Here is a 15,572-nt window from a genome sequence, read left to right on the forward strand (position 1 = left end):
TCAACTTGAAGCCGATAACTTTGAAGCATTCACCATGGCACCTTCAGCAGTCGAGACGGGAGCAGCAGCCGTTAACCCCAAGGCCGTCAACGTCCAACCCATCTTGACACTCTCCGGAAAAGTTATCGCAGGTAAGCCATCATCATCAAGCCTCCTTTGCAACAACAAAAGATCGACTTGGCCATTTTACTCATAACCACCCTCCCTAGTAACCGGCGCAAACCGCGGCATCGGCCTCGGCGTCGCAGAATGCTGCCTCCTCAACAACGCAGCAAAGGTCTACTCCATCGACCTCGCGGAGCCCGGTGACGAGTTCGCCGCGGCGTCGAAGCAGTTCCCCGGCCGCCTCTTCTCGATCTCAGCAAACGTCACCGACGAGGCGAGCATCACCGCCGCCATTGACAAGATTGTCGAGGAGGCCGGCGCGATCCACGGTGTCGTCTGCAACGCTGGCCGGACGAACCACAAGGCCGCGCTTGATTTCACAAAGGAGGAGATTGAGTCGTTGTTTGGTGTCAACGTATGTTTGAGGAGGTACATTTATGAAAGGAATGGGATGTGTGTGCTGACGATGGAATGATTAGTTGTTTGGTGCCTTTTACACCGCCAGAGCGGCGGCAAGAGCTTTCATCAAGCTGAACATCAAGGGCTCAGTGGTGTTTACGGCCTCCATGGCTTCTTACCGCCCCAACAAGGTATGCTACAACTCTTGATTCCGTTGAAGCAGAAGCAAACGAGCACACACTGACTGACTTACGCGCAGCGCGTCCCATCGGCACCATACGGCGCCTCGAAGGCTGGCGTCCGCAATATGGCGCACACGCTCGCCATGGAGTGGGCAAAGTACGGCATCCGCGTTAACAGCGTCTCGCCCGGTCTCGTCAACACGGCCATGACCTACTGGGTGCCGCAGCAGCCGGACTGGGAGCAGCAACTCAAGTACTACGGCGGTATGCCACGTTTGGCCGAGGTCCAGGAGCTCGGTGGCGCATACGTTTACCTTTTGAGCGACGCTGCGAGCTATACGACGTCGATTGATATCCCCGTAAACGGTGTCATTGGAAGTAAGTTGAGACCCCGGGATTATGCTTTGGAGAAGGGGAAAATTTGCTGACAATGATACTAGTCTGCTAAATGAATGTGATGATGAATGGCCATGATGTCGAAGGAAAGCATATAAAGAAAGTCATTGCAAATTGTGCTACTGTAACCACTTAGCATTTTAAGAATAGAAGATATTATGAGCTTTGATCAGTCAGTGCTGTATGGGATCTTGATTGAGCCTGGCAATCTTTTGTGTTGTACTTGGAGAATCTTCAATTTACCCCTTTGCTTGAATGCCATAAAAGGGACCAGATTTAGTATTGCGTCAATGGCCCTGAACAGCATGCCTTTTACATGATTGCGGCTCAACATGTTCGATAGCCAGGCTGAGTAATTATCCATACTCAACTTCCTTTCCGAGCCCCGTGCTGCCCAAGATGTGTCCAAGCTGTAGAGACCTCGGGGGGTAAGAAATACGTTGTGGTCTCAGACCGTCTCCAAGCGTCACGGACCCAAGCCCTATGAGACCTTGAAGATGGCTGCGAGGATGAGCACGGATTCTTGTCGATCTGGGCGTGGGGGTTTGTCATCCCTCGCGTGAGTCGCGTCGGGAGTCGGGTCGGGTGAGCGCATATTGTCATTGTTGCTGGACCCATCTCAATGCGACTGTATCGTTCAGACTAAGAGAGCCTCATCTTAATTGGTCATCAAATCCATAGTCAACGCCCATAGAAAGCACGCGGATCTTTCATGGATTTGAATATTGTAGAGCCGCAATGAGCGTATCAGAAACCATTCCCATCAGTGTTCCATTTTGTGCTTGGCTATCTTACTCGAGGTGGGTGTTCGTTTAGCTCTACGTCAGAGGCAGCGGATATTACGTGATGATGCTCTTCTTAACATTCTTCAATATCGAAAACGAAGCTGTCAGTTCTCGACGCTCTGTCAAATTTTCTCTCTTTTTCTTTTTGTGATTGTCATTGAGGAAGATTTGCATTTCCAACACTACACAAAACTCGCACATCACCTCCATCATAAGAAACTTTGATTTCTTTGCTGGGGTTTGGTGTGAAGAACAACCGCGCGCGAGACTCCATACTTGGGCTATGGAATCACCGGGGAAGCCCACATATTTCCTGAGGCAAAAGTTTATGAACTTCACGCGGAGCTGGAGGACTCCGGAGCCCCAATGACGAGGGCGGATTTTCTCCTAAAGACCCGTTAAACCCCCCGGAGAATAATAACTCAAACCATTAAGCCCGACCCAGAGATTTAGCAGGGAAGCAATCTGCATCCGCGCCACGCTCCGAATCGACAAGAGATCCTTCACTCTATTTCGACAGCGGCCCACTTCTTCTCCTAGAGCCGAGAACCTAATTTCATCTCTTTAGGACTCGGGACCAGGGCTCTCTCGTTTTCCTGTTCGTCCAAACTATGCGCAAGAAGTCCGACAAAACATACCAGAAGCATATCCACAATGGCGGAGTTTCCGTTACATTGGGTCAGAAAACGCGCATGAATCAAGCCAGTGCCAAAGAAGAAACATAACCGACAGGCGCATGCAAGCGAACAATGTCGTCGATATTCGCACCCGCTGGACATGGAGTCTTGGTCCGAGCCAAGACCTCGGAGGACCGGATCCGGCTGCGATCAACCTGCTTTCTCGGGCAGGTCTCTTGACAGGTCTCGGCGTGCGCAATCTTGGCTATCTGTGAGGAATTCTGGTTTCCTATAATAGAGACTCTCCCCTTAGCACAGTACTCCTCCCGTCTCCTAGATAGGATCGTCCTTAGCAGACCGCCTCGCGGAGAACTCTGTCGCTATGAGCTGACTCCTCTTAAAGTAGAGGCTGATGCGCCGGTGATCCGACGATGATGGATAGGGTATCCATGAGAGGGTCAAAAGTATCGCCAAAACCATCCCGTTTAGGCAACTCGAGACCTTCTCGTGAGGCTCGGTTACCCTTGGGACCCAGAACACCCACAATTAGTCAGGATGACTGACGATGGCCCCCCACGGAGAAGGGGTGCCTCAGCCAAGGAATCCAGAAAGTTGGGATCCGTCGAATTGATTAGATTAGATCGTGTCCAACCAGTAGGAGAGCATGTCTCGTCTCACCTCGACTCGTGCATCAAGGGAGGCCCTGGTTCCCAACTTGGCGGTTGACTCGGATCAAGACCCAACATGTTTGTTTTCTCAAGACATGAGATGAACCAGTACCGTTTGGTTTCTGAAGCCCATGCGGCCCAACCCTGAGACCGCCGGGTACAAAATGCCCCGACAAGGTCAGCGGTGTAAGTAGGATGGAGATCATCGTGATCAGGGGGAGGGGTGTTTGCTGGCGGAAACCGAGCGGAAGGGCACACATATAAGTTCTCTGAGATCGCCATGCTTTTTTAAGGAGAATTTCTATGCTGCTTGGCAGGAATCGTCACTCACTTCCATCCATTCACTCTTTTATCACGTTCATTACACACCGCACGAAATGAAGTCCTTCCTCATCGCCACGCAGCTCCTGGCTGTAGCCATGGCCGGCGAGCCCTGGGTCAACGAGGTCGACACCGGCTTCGAGACCTACCTCGACAGCACAAACTACACCAAGGGATCCCTCCCCCTCCTCAAGGACATCCGCGCCATCCCCGACTTCGATTGGGCGGCCCGCCAGCACCTCGACAACCAAAAGTACTCCTTCTACCGCACCGGCACCGCCGGCGAGTACAGCTACCGCCACAACCTCGATGTCTGGCAAAAGGTGCAGCTCCGCTCCAAGCACCTGAGCGACGTCACCAAGCTCAACGAGACCATGGCCACCACCATCCTCGGCTACAACTTCAGCGCCCCGCTCTTCATCGCACCCGCCGCCCGCGCCGTCTACGGAGACCCGGACGCCGAGCTGAACCTCGTCCGCGCCGCCGGGAACGAGAATATCCTGTACATCCCGTCCATGTACGCCTCCAAGTCCATCGAGGAGATCGCCACCGGCAAGGTGAACGGTACCCTCAACGGACCCCAGGTCATCTTCCAGCAGATTTACACCAACGCCAACCTCTCCGTTACGTGGGAGAACATCCGCCGTGCCGAACGCACCGGTGCCAAGGCCATTGTCTGGACTATTGACGCTCCCGGTGACTCCGTTCGTCACCGTGCTGCCCGCTACGACACCACCAACGCCAACTCCGTCTCCTCTGCTCTGACCTGGGACATCTACGACCAGATGAAGAACCAGACCTCCCTGCCCATTATCCTGAAGGGCATCACCACCGCCGAGGAGGCCCTCCTTGCTATTGAGAAGGGCGCCAAGGCTATCTACATTTCTAACCACGGCGGCCGGCAGCTTGATCACACCCCCGGCCCTCTCGAGATCGCCTACGAGATCTACCGCAACGCCCCCGAAGTCTTCCAGAAGGTCGATGTCATTGCCGACAGCGGTGTCCGCTACGGTAACGACGTTTTGAAGCTTCTTGCCCTCGGCGTCAAGGCGGTCGGTATGGGACGTCCCTTCATGTACGCCAACTGCTACGGTCTCCCGGGTGTCACCAAGGCCATCAACATCATGAAGACTGAGATTGTCCGTGATGGAGCCCAGATGGGTGCGACTGATGTTCACAACATCAGCACCAGCTTCGTAAGTCAAGTGAAGTCAAATCGGGAAGAATTAGGATTGACTAGTTGCAGCTCAACCTCCGCCAGCTCGAGCAGAATGTCTACCTCTTCGACCAGCAGTAAAGACTGTGCGCGTAGCGTATTATAAAGTTGGGGATGTCAGGCTGGAACATGTATTGCATGTAGCGTTGCTGCGGATAGAAACGGCGTTCTCATTGGGATTGGGACCAAACACTTCATTGATGTTTCGACCTGTTTTAGGGGTCAACTTTCATGTCCATACTTTTACACAGTTACATAGCACGAAAAGCGTCATGATTATGTCTCGTCAAAGTTTCTAACGACTGGTTCCATTCAAATTGCAGGTGAATCAAGATGAGTGAATGGTTGCGGCATGATATTTGGCACATTGGCAAAATTAAGGGGCCCATCAATGTCAAACGTTGGCGGCCGAACTGCATTGAGCCCCGTGACAACGGCCCCGCGCCGGGAGTCGGCCCCACCTCTTGCTGCTCGGATATCCCGCTCAGTTCTCTTTTATCATGTTGAGGGAAAGTGGCCGTTTCGTCCCCATTCCTGTTCGAATCTAGAGTCAAGAGGTTGTACCTATGTCGGGAAGCTACCCTTCTCGGGCCCAAAGTACCCTCTCTCGGGAATGGGGAGAATTCCAATCTGAGATCCATCTACTCCTGCACCGCTCACCGTATTCCCCCACCATTTGAAGGCGATTGGGTTATACCCAACGGCGAAGAACATGACCAGCGCTGAAACGGCAACTCCGGCAGTCAAGGCAGCTGACAGGACGTAGTTGTACTTCTCCCACCAGGCCAGACGATGCCTAGGAAGCCAGTACATGAAGATGTATCCGAGAATGAAGCCAGGTGTTTTGTACGATAAGTTTGACGGTGCCCAATGTTGGATGCCCTGAATGACAAGGACCGGGTTCAGCCACAGCAAGGAGGCCACAAAGGGGAAGAGAGTCTTGTCCAGACGAGCAAATGTCTTTGGGCTCAGCTTGAGTCGTAGCTTTTCTCTGACGCCTGGGAGATACTTGGGACCGTAGCCTTGACCGACCAGGAAAACAATGGCAATGAGCGTTCCAAAGAGGAAGCACCCTATTCAACGGTCAGTACATATAATCCAACATCATCACTGTGCTCCTGCAAACTTGAACTCACATTTGAGGATCGGATAGAAAGACACAAACATGCGCTCTGAGCCAAGAAGACCCCACATCAAGCTGTTCGTGTAGAGAGGAGCACCATCGTTGGCGCACGTGAATCGACTAGGCTGCGTCGGGGTACACAGCCCTTTGACATTCTCCAAGATGAAGTTCTGCGTAGCTACAGCTACGAAGCAAGTAATGATGATCGTCCCAATCTGGCTCCGGAACACCGCGCGGGGTGCAATCTTGGCATAATGCGCCATCTTCTGATCTTGGACGTAATTGTCGCCATAGCCCGCGAGCGCCCAAGACCCCAGAGTCTGGGAGAAGAGGAAGGCGTTGGTGTTGCCGGGGAGGAGGTAGCCCGTGATGACCTGGATGAGAGCGCCGAGGCCGAGGTTGGTGCCCGTCGTGGCGGAGAGGAAGGAGAGGGGCACGGCGAAGACGAGATTGATGGCGATCATGAGGAAGACGATCCAGACGGGGGTGCCGAGCGGGTAGATGTTGAGGAAGATGACGGAGACGACGATGGCGGCGACGAGGATGATGAGGAACCACCAGTCTGGGACTTCGGGGTACTTTGCGAGGAGTCGGCTGTGGATGTCCATTGCGCCTTCGTAGTTGCCCTTTCCGTGGCGGAGGCCTTTGTAGAAGTCGATGTATGCTTGGGAGATTGTCTTCCATTGGTTTCTGTAATCCATGTTAGTTCTTGAGTATAGCGGCGAGCATGTTGTAGTACGAACCCCATGATGTACAAAAAGTAAATTGGATAGAAGCAGTAGTTGGCTCCGACGGTGAGGAGATAGCCAGCTGAGTAGAACGGAGGAGAGTATTCTTGATAAGCAGTCTCGTTGAGTTGGTTGTTGAAGACCACATTCTGGACCACATACGGCGTGCCGTCATTGGCGAACGCAGATGAGGAGTTGATTGGGAGGTATGCCGTGTTGTACATGTTGGTGTAGTAGATACCAATGATGATGACCCCGCCCAGGATGGCACCGATGTACATTGTACACGTCGCGAAGAATGGCTGTGCCAAAGCAGCATACGAGGAGGTCGCCACGTTCCAGTCAAACGTGGTGATGGGGTTGAATAAGCCAAGGCCCAGCGAGGATCCTGTGATGATTGCTAGGGTCACGTTCTGGGGCGAGATCCAGGTCATCCAGTTGAACGTCGCCAAAGCCGTGAAGATGTAGCCTGGGAACCAGTAGTAGAAGAACATGCAGATGGTCACGACGTAGAAGAACTTGTACCGCGAGATTGTCCACCCGTTGATGTTCTCTCTCGGCTCCGGCCTGGTGAGTGCTCTGTTCATGGCGATTGTCGGCAGGATCGTCGGCCAGAGAGCCTTAACGGGGTACACACTGAACCGTCGTAGGTATCCGGCGAATCCCATACCCATGAGTTGCACAAAGAGGGTGAGCATCAGCTGGTACCCAAAGTTGACGAAGTCGAGACCGTAGTAGACTGGTGACTTCTGCACCAGGATCATGCCGTAACTATTGGTGGTGTAGATGGCAATGTTATACGTGATGGTAGCAAACATTTGCTCCTTGAAATTCCACGGTCCTGGATTCAGAGAGTGCCGCGTACCGCGGACGGTGATGCCCCAGTCAGGTAAAACAAATTCGAGGACCTTGGCGCATGGGAAGAGCAGGATCTGGATAACCTGACCACTTAAGCCTACACAAACTCGGCTTTAGTAAAAGATTTCGAGGAAGACATATGAGATTTGATACTCACTGATGGCGGGGAACCTTGAGTTGAAGAATGTCGAGATAAAAGTTCCGATGATTGCCCAGCCTATACCCAGGAAGTATGCGCGAAACGTCTCAATGGGCACACTCTGGTCGTCCAAAATCTCGGCCACGGCGCGAACCCCAGGGTAGGGTGAGGAGAAGCGGATCATGACGGCGTCAATTCTCAAGTCCCGATCGTAGTGTTCCCCGTACTGTTTTGGTCCCTCGAGCAGCTTCTTCATTCTTTCTCTCATATCGGAGGGGAAGTTCCAGTCGTCCTTGAAGAACTCGACTGACTCTTCAATGATTTCGAGGGCATCTTCCTCCGTCATCTCATTGATCTTCTCCAAGATGTACTCTCCTTCTCCATTGGGTGCCAGCTCCTCAAGCTTCTCGTGGGATACCTGGTCCGAGATCTTTTGCTCCGGGTTGTCCACCCGTGCGGGGATCTTCTCGATATCCTCCTCCCGGGCCGGGGTCGGCTCCTCTCCGACGGTCTCCACCTTTCCGGACATTGTTACCCGAGGAATCGACGCCGTGTGCTGCCGGGTCCGTTGGAAGACTTACTTGTCGAAAGACGAAGAAGACGCTTGGAAACAAGTAACCATCTCTCATGATTTTCTCCGGGGAAGTTACCGAGGCTATATACTTCTGCAATTATCGTCCAACTTAGAGTTGTGTGGCGGGCGGAAGGCGGGGGAGTCGGGTCTCGGCCCAGCTATCGGGCGAGAAGATAGGTTCGTCCACCATGGGGGAAACATATCTCCAAACGGAACGAGGTGCGCGCAGCTAGGTATCTCCTCGCCCCAGCCGGGCTGCACTGCATTGTCCATCCAACAACGTTGCATTCTCCCAGATCAACGTTGCGCTATCACGCCGTCTAACAGAAGGGGGTCGATCGTCCCATTGCCAGACTTATCCGGTATCACCCCCGCATGCTCTCCCGGCTCGGAGCTCCCCTCTCTCCAAAACAACCCGACCTGCCAGACGTGGCCTGCGGGGTGCATGCGTTCGCGAGGATCAGCGCCCCTGTACTTGCGCTATCGACCGGTGTCTGAACCAACGGCAGTTGGTCATTCGCCGCGGTAGGATGCGACGCCAGACGATAAAAAGAGCCAAGATAGAGAGGGGTTGGAGCGGCGGATAGTTGCGGGATTGACAGCGACCCTTGGGGTTTGAGAGCTTGCGGACAAGTTCCGATATCTTGCGTTTTGATGAAAGATGCGAGTCCCTTTGCTGATGAAATGGGAAGAAACGTCGTTCGTTAACGGGATAGTGCTGGTGCATCTCACCAATCGGCATCGATCAAAGTCGAATGTGCGAAATTCTATCCAATTTGGAAATTCTGACTGGCCACATGGGGTAGTTCATCACATCTTTCCAGGGTAGCACAGGAACGGCATGTCACCTGACGAGATCCGATGGGTAAAGCACAATCAGACCGAGTGCGTGACAGAATGGCAAAAGTGTTTGTTTCGCAGACTTGGCTTGGCACTAGCATTCAATATCAACACTCATGCATGTAGCAGCTAACCCGCGTTTGGTGGACTTTCACATAGCAAAAGTGTGCCACGATGCACGCCACAGGCGTCGTTCCCGATGCGTCTCCCATTTTGAGGTGACTGACCGCGATGCAGCCACAGCAGCTCAGACCAAAGCACCGTGCCAGATCCCGTCAAAGATCTCAGATCTCAAGAAGCGCACCCTTGACCGACTTGCTCAACTGTGCTCTCCAGAGACGATGCTCGTTGAGTATGAAGAGCTCGCCCCCGCGTCCGAAGCAAAAGTTGGCGGCGCCACCGTCGACGAGAATACGACCGAGTAGGACACCGCCTGGGGACCAAACGTTCACGCCATCCCCGCATCCGCTGTAGACATTTCCGTTCGTATCGCACTTGATTCCGTCTGGTATACCGACGTCGGCGAATGCGAATAGTCTCTTGTTCAGCAACACGGGTTGTCCGTGGCGATGTTCTACGTCAAAAGCGTATCTATGTTGTTAGTACACGAGCTGAGAGTGGCACCACTTTTGAAACAAATCTGAATCGAATAACTCACATTGTCGAAGCCCGGTTGCCGTCTATCGTACCATCACCGTGGACAAGATCCGTGTCTGTTACGTAGACAGTTCTTTCGTCAGGCGAGAAACATATTCCATTTGGCCTGCCGAAACCATCCGCCATAGCCCGGATAGAAGACGTCGCCGGATCAAAGCGGTAGACCTGGCTAGGCAGTGTCGTAGGAGGGCGATAACCTTGTTCATGGCCATATGGAGGATCAGTGAACCATATGCTTCCATCTTTGCTGACGACAACATCGTTCACAGAGTTGAAGGGCCGAGAATGGAAAGAAGTGATGACTGGCTCGGTCGCATACGGAGGTATCCTTGACATCTTGAACAGACCGCTGGGTTGTGTCATCGAGCCTTGGGCACAGAAGAGAATGTCATCACCGTAGTTGACGCCGCCATTGCCCATCGCGATTTCCGGACATGAGATCTCTCCATGTTTTACAATTTTCCCACCGGTGGGCAACGATATTTTGGAAATCTGGACTTTTCTAGAGCCATCTGTATCGGTGAACTGGTTGCTGGTGATAAACAGTTCATCGTTTGAGGGTATGAAGACGCCGGCTTCGTGAGCGAAGGGATAAGAGTCGATTTGCAACAAGAGATCCAGCGATGGGCTTGAACCAATAATTTCTCGAAATGATTCGTCACGAACTTGCCATGAATCGAGATTTTCTGTGTTGGATGACATTGTGAGCCGTGCGTTGTGATAGCAAGTAGTGCTCTATGCTGGAAAATGAATGAACGGGCTTACTTCACCAAGCTGAGGTTTGCCTCTGGACCAAGACTCGTATGCGAGCCTGCTTATTAAATGATCTGATTACTGAAAAGTTCAAGCTGAGGAGCTTCGGAACCCACAAGTCCACCTACTGAGTTCACCCCGCGAAACTAAGATCGCCCATTCCGCCTCCAGATCAGATCGTGCCGGGGGCCGGGGGTCCAAATTTCCCTCGAGACGACGGTGACCCCACAGCAAGCCAACAAAGCGCCTATGACAGACAACACCAAACACTTTTTTACACATCATCACCGTGTTCATTAGCCCATAGATATGGTTGAAATACGCAGCGACCTTTCAACGTCTGGCCCGGTCTGGATTGGAACTTTGGAATCGTTCCACAAGACAGACACATTAAGCGTAGTTCGAAGAACGCATCTATTGCAACTATGACTGTGCCGGCAAACTGGAAAGACGAGAACAGGACAATCCAGATCCTGACCAAAGCCGAAAAGGGCCGATACGGCGTGATTGCCGCCATCGCATATAACCTCGAGCAGATCCACGGCCTCGTCACCGCAGCCGAGGAAGCCCGCTCGCCTCTCATCATCCAATTCTTCCCATGGGCAGTCACCTACGCCGACGGTCTGCTGGTCCGCACCGCCAAAGAAGCTGTGTCCCGAGTATCCGTTCCAATTTCAATTCACCTCGACCACGCGCAAGAGGAGAAGATTATCCAGTATGCAGCCGACAACTTGCCGTTCGACAGCATCATGGTCGACATGTCTCATTACGAAAAGGCGGAGAACCTAGAAAAGACGGCGAAATGGGTTAAATACTGCCACGAACGCAAGATTGCAACCGAGGCCGAGCCCGGGAGGATAGAAGGTGCCGAAGACGGCGTCATGGACACGGCCGGGTTGGAAGCTAGCAAGACCACCGCCGAGGAAGTTGACGAGTTCATCGCTACGGGTGTGGATTCCCTTGCACCGGCGTTTGGCAACGTACACGGCGAGTACGGAAAGTTGGGCCCGCAATTGGACTTTGAACGGTACGTAATGTCCGGTCGGGGTGCAGGATATGACTTCTGGATAAGCCCTTCCCCGAACAAGGATACTGATAACGAGGTTTGCAGATTCGAACAGATACGCGCCCAGATTGCCGGCAGAGTAAGAGTGGCTCTGCACGGTACCAACGGATTTCCGCCTGATCTGATGAAGCAGTGCATTGCTGCGGGCGCGACAAAGATCAACGTCAACAGGCTTGTTTTGGACGATTATTATACACATCTCCGGTCGCAGGTCACGCGGTTGCCGCATACTACGCTTATCGAAGAGGGTACGAGCAATGTCGTCCGGCAGGCAAAGGAGTGGATGGAGATTTGTGGATCAGCGGGACAGGCATGAATGGAAGTAGGTTCTGGGTATTATTAGGCGTCGGAAGCTTCCCATCGAAGCTTCAACTCCTCCCCGAGTGGCTTCACAGGCCAGCCTGATCGAGCGTGGCAGGCTTCTAGCAGATTTAGAACGCATTTCCGTTCTCTACTATTCTCGAGGGGTATGCCGGCTTTGTTGGATCAGAGTTGTTTTCTGCAAGGGAAGGGACGACGTACCGATAAATAGACATTGAGAGCACAAAACACTCGATGGATAGTCTGACAGTGTCATGCCGATACCACAAACTTTCTTGACGCATTCCATCAGACGCTTCCTCTGCTGTGTGTACTGTTCAAGTCCACCTAGAACGGGTACATTCATTAGGAGCAGGATGTGGGAGCAGTAGTAGATTTGAAAAGCTACCGCTGTAAATGGTCAGTATGATCGCGCTTGCAGTTCTGGAGAAGACGGCTTACCAAATGCCGGAGGGTTGATCCAGATCGGCTCGAAGATGTCATCAGGAGAACTCGGGTAGGGGAGTGGTTGGAACTCAGCCGTCAGGTGCCGCCTCCAGTTTTCCAGCATTTCTCTCAAGGCATCAGCCGCCGCGATTCTCGCGTGAGGGTCATTCTTCCCCGCTTCGGTCTCTTCATACGAGCAGAACGCGATCACCTGAGCGAAGAAGTAGACTGACCGTGCAGCCAGCTCGGACGGGCCTAGATCGTCCAATGTCTTTAGTGGCCGCCAGAATGTAAAAGGACGGCGCCTCTCGCGAAAGGCAGCCCAGACATCCTGGCATATCCATGCCCACCAGACAGCTTGCTTCAAGCCCATGGAATCGCCATGTATGACTTGTGAGCGTTGGATCCAAAAGACTCCTTTCAGATGTCTTTCCCAATCTTGCCTCGAGCCGTCGAGCATCTCGTATGCTGATACAGTGATGCTGGTCGCGAGGAGTTCGAGGCTCGTTTTGTATGTGTCGTATTGCATCGCCTCTTGGATATAGTGTAGTGTCTTGTAATAATATCGTAGTGCGTCGTTGGGGTCTCTGGTTTGTGTGTCTTCTGAGTGTGTACTCAAAGAGAGGTGACGCGCAGACAGAGCGAGAACTGCATTGAGCAGCCCTACATTATGCATCTAACAGCGTTTGGTCAAAGCTCGTCAGCATGTTGCCTTTAACTTATACTTAGAACAGGCTACCGATCAAGAATCGTCGACGTACTGCAAGTTGAGGGACAAGTGTTCCAAACGGGCGTCTAGGTTCGAATAAATCCATCTAATGCCAACAAGGATTGTTACTCGAAGGATGTTCCGGGCAGCTACTTTCCAGCTTACCCATCTACTAATGTGTTGCACAAAATTTTGGAAAACAACATGTTCCTGCGCCTGAATTGGTAGAGGCGTAGCCGATCGCCAAGCCTGTTTCTCGAGGCATTGGTATTCATCGAGCGTCGGAGGTCTCTCATGCAAGTAGGGATGTGACGCGCATGGCGTAGGACTGAGGCCTTCTCCACTGGTGTTTGGTATACCCCGCCCCACAGCAGGTGATTGCACGACCGAACTTGCAAAGAGATCCACGCCTTCTTCGAAATTGACGTTGGTGAAATCGATTTCTTGCATGGCCGCATCTTGGAGAAGCAGGTCGACCCAAATGGCCGTGGCGTTCTCTAGGTTTGCCCCGAACGAGCTGGACGTGCGTGCTGTGCCTCGTGGTGTGATGCCTGTGCATAACGCGTCGACTTGCTCTGGAGAGTCTTGCTCGAAAGCTGGTCTATCGCCGGTACTGGCGTGATTAGACCTATCTATGCCCTCGTCATTGGACGGTGCTATTGTGGTAGCGCTTGCTATGCTTGATGTGTGTGGTTCTCCAAGCGTTACTGCCGGTAGAGGAGCTGGCTCGTCATCACAGACGACGGGCTGATACTCGGAGTTTGGTGGACTGGAAGACCGAGGCGATTGAGGCTCTCGAGGAGTCGTGGGCTTCGGAGCGTCGCTGTTGGGGGTGACTGATACGACAGGACCAGACCGTTTTCTGTTTGGTGGCCGCCTTGGTGTGTAAAGACAATTGTGTCTGGTTCTCTCACATCCACCGCATACAGGTTTTCTCTCGTCGCACTTGACATGACGGCGGCGACATGTTGCACTGCGAGAAGCAATTATCAGGTTTGAGACAGGTTACGAAGAGTTTTCTTCAGGTCTAGGGCAGGGATACTACTCACCAGCCGGTACTGTTTCTGAGGCCGCGGCCACGACTGAGGCGGCCACGGGTGAAGTATGGCTGTGAATCTTCGTCATCGGCGCTCATCTTGATGATACTTATGCCATTGAATCTGAAGAAGTAATATGTAGATACGGATGGGAAACGGATTTGATGTGTGGCTACTTTCACAGGATTCGGGGCAACAAGATGCAGAGTCGAGTCCTGTGGTGCTATTAGGAAGAGGAAGGTGGAAGCGACACTGGCACTTGGAGTTGCGAAGAGTCGCGACTGGTTGGAGAACTAACTGTACGTACTATGTGCGCACGGGGCAGACGCCCGTGCGGGGTAACCTGGAGCGCCCCGCTAAAAGGTTGGAGACGGCTCCGGCTCGGCGCACCCGGTGTGGAGCCGCCGGTCTCCGACTGGGTCCCGGTGGGATGGACAGTACTCTGGTGCTTTGCACGCTTGGGGAAGGGCTAGCATTTGGCGATTTTACGAGTGGGTTTATTTTGATTTTTTACCTTTATTTTTACTCTATGGTACAACGTGTTTTCGTAGAATGTGCCACATTGAGGTTCTGTACCGAAAGTCGGAAACTATATCTAAAAACTACTGCAAATGAACGTACATACCACCATCCACCAACATCTGGGATCCTGTCATGAACCCGCTTAATTCCTCGCAACCCAAGAAAACCGCCGGCCCAGCCAGATCATGAGGCTTGCCCACGCCCATTGGAATACGTTGCTCAAGATACTTGCGCTTCGTCTCATTCTGCATGTCTTCCTCCGCCAGTTGTGTATGGATAGTGCCAGGAAGCAGAGCGTTGCATCTGATGCGATGCTTTGCAAGAGCCACTGCCATTGACTGGATCATTGACAGGACCGCTGCCTTTGTCGGCGTGTAATGTGTCTGCAGACCTCCACCCTGCAGAGCGCTGATTGATGAGATGCCGATGATTGATCCTCCGCGTCCTTGCTTGACCATCTGGTTCGCCGCTGCCTGGCACGAGTAGAATGCGCCGTTGACATTAACGTGTAGTGTTTTATCGAAGACTTCCTTTTCGAGTCTATTTGCGAAGTGGTTAGCCTACCACCCAAGATTTTGTCGTAGCGTACCAAAAAAACATACGTGAGAAACTCAGCTGGCTTGAAAATGCCAGCGTTCGCGATGAAGACATCCAGTCCACCCCATTTCTTGACTGCTGCGGCAACGAGCCCCTTTCCAGTATTCGGGTCTGTCACATCGCCTGCAAGCTCAATCAACTCGCCCGTCGGGGAATCTTTGGGGGCATCTTTTCTGATCTTTTCCGCTTCTTCGATAAGGCTGAGTCTGTGTTTTTCGTCGCTAGGAATGCCAAGGTGGTTGACCGCGACGTTGGCGCCGTGTCTCAAATATTCGAGTGTTATCGCACGGCCAATGCCAGTTGTGCCTCCGGTGATGCAGGCTGTTTTGCCTTTCAGCAGCCGCCAGCTTGATGAAGCCATTTTGATTTGACGCGTGAATGTGACGAATTTCGACCTCAAACTTCAACAGCGTGACCAGCAGTTGATGGAAATGATTTTAGCTAAATCATGATTACAAGCCGGGATTCAACCCGCCGCGGTGCAATCTTGTTTACTTTGCTCGCTCTCTTCGCTTAGCCTCATCCTCCGCGCT

General features: G+C 52.7%; 6 protein-coding genes across 6 annotated transcripts; 3 read left to right on the forward strand and 3 right to left on the reverse strand.

Annotated features, from left to right (window-relative positions):
* Positions 1–34: 34 nt before the first annotated feature.
* Positions 35–1,134, forward strand: CPAR01_00693 (uncharacterized protein; the record flags this gene model as incomplete). Its single annotated transcript, XM_060484983.1, has 5 exons — positions 35–131; positions 210–520; positions 585–695; positions 764–1,064; positions 1,127–1,134. 5 exons carry the CDS (start codon positions 35–37, stop codon positions 1,132–1,134), a joined length of 828 nt encoding a protein of 275 aa, XP_060355840.1.
* Positions 1,135–3,529: 2,395 nt separating this feature from the next.
* On the forward strand, positions 3,530–4,770 carry CPAR01_00694 (peroxisomal (S)-2-hydroxy-acid oxidase; the record flags this gene model as incomplete). Its single annotated transcript, XM_060484984.1, has 2 exons — positions 3,530–4,669; positions 4,720–4,770. 2 exons carry the CDS (start codon positions 3,530–3,532, stop codon positions 4,768–4,770), a joined length of 1,191 nt encoding a protein of 396 aa, XP_060355841.1.
* A 483-nt stretch (positions 4,771–5,253) lies between these two features.
* Positions 5,254–8,066, reverse strand: CPAR01_00695 (OPT family small oligopeptide transporter; the record flags this gene model as incomplete). The annotated part of the gene is made up of 4 exons (XM_060484985.1): positions 5,254–5,762; positions 5,826–6,502; positions 6,556–7,495; positions 7,556–8,066. The coding sequence occupies 4 exons, from the start codon at positions 8,064–8,066 to the stop codon at positions 5,254–5,256; spliced, it is 2,637 nt and encodes an 878-aa protein (XP_060355842.1).
* A 1,169-nt stretch (positions 8,067–9,235) lies between these two features.
* CPAR01_00696 (SMP-30/Gluconolaconase/LRE-like region) lies at positions 9,236–10,310 on the reverse strand (the record flags this gene model as incomplete). Its single annotated transcript, XM_060484986.1, has 2 exons — positions 9,236–9,542; positions 9,610–10,310. The coding sequence occupies 2 exons, from the start codon at positions 10,308–10,310 to the stop codon at positions 9,236–9,238; spliced, it is 1,008 nt and encodes a 335-aa protein (XP_060355843.1).
* A 476-nt stretch (positions 10,311–10,786) lies between these two features.
* CPAR01_00697 (tagatose 1,6-diphosphate aldolase) lies at positions 10,787–11,743 on the forward strand (the record flags this gene model as incomplete). Its single annotated transcript, XM_060484987.1, has 1 exon — positions 10,787–11,743. One exon carries the CDS (start codon positions 10,787–10,789, stop codon positions 11,741–11,743), a length of 957 nt encoding a protein of 318 aa, XP_060355844.1.
* Positions 11,744–11,766: 23 nt separating this feature from the next.
* CPAR01_00698 (catalytic activity protein) lies at positions 11,767–15,400 on the reverse strand (the record flags this gene model as incomplete). Its single annotated transcript, XM_060484988.1, has 7 exons — positions 11,767–11,903; positions 11,950–12,138; positions 12,190–12,837; positions 13,057–13,760; positions 13,933–14,043; positions 14,542–14,982; positions 15,045–15,400. 7 exons carry the CDS (start codon positions 15,398–15,400, stop codon positions 11,767–11,769), a joined length of 2,586 nt encoding a protein of 861 aa, XP_060355845.1.
* Positions 15,401–15,572: the final 172 nt, after the last annotated feature.

This window comes from Colletotrichum paranaense, assembly GCF_030867605.1.
Source record: "Colletotrichum paranaense strain IMI 384185 chromosome Unknown Scaffold_1.1, whole genome shotgun sequence".
In the NCBI taxonomy this organism is placed as follows: Eukaryota; Fungi; Ascomycota; class Sordariomycetes; order Glomerellales; family Glomerellaceae; genus Colletotrichum; species Colletotrichum paranaense.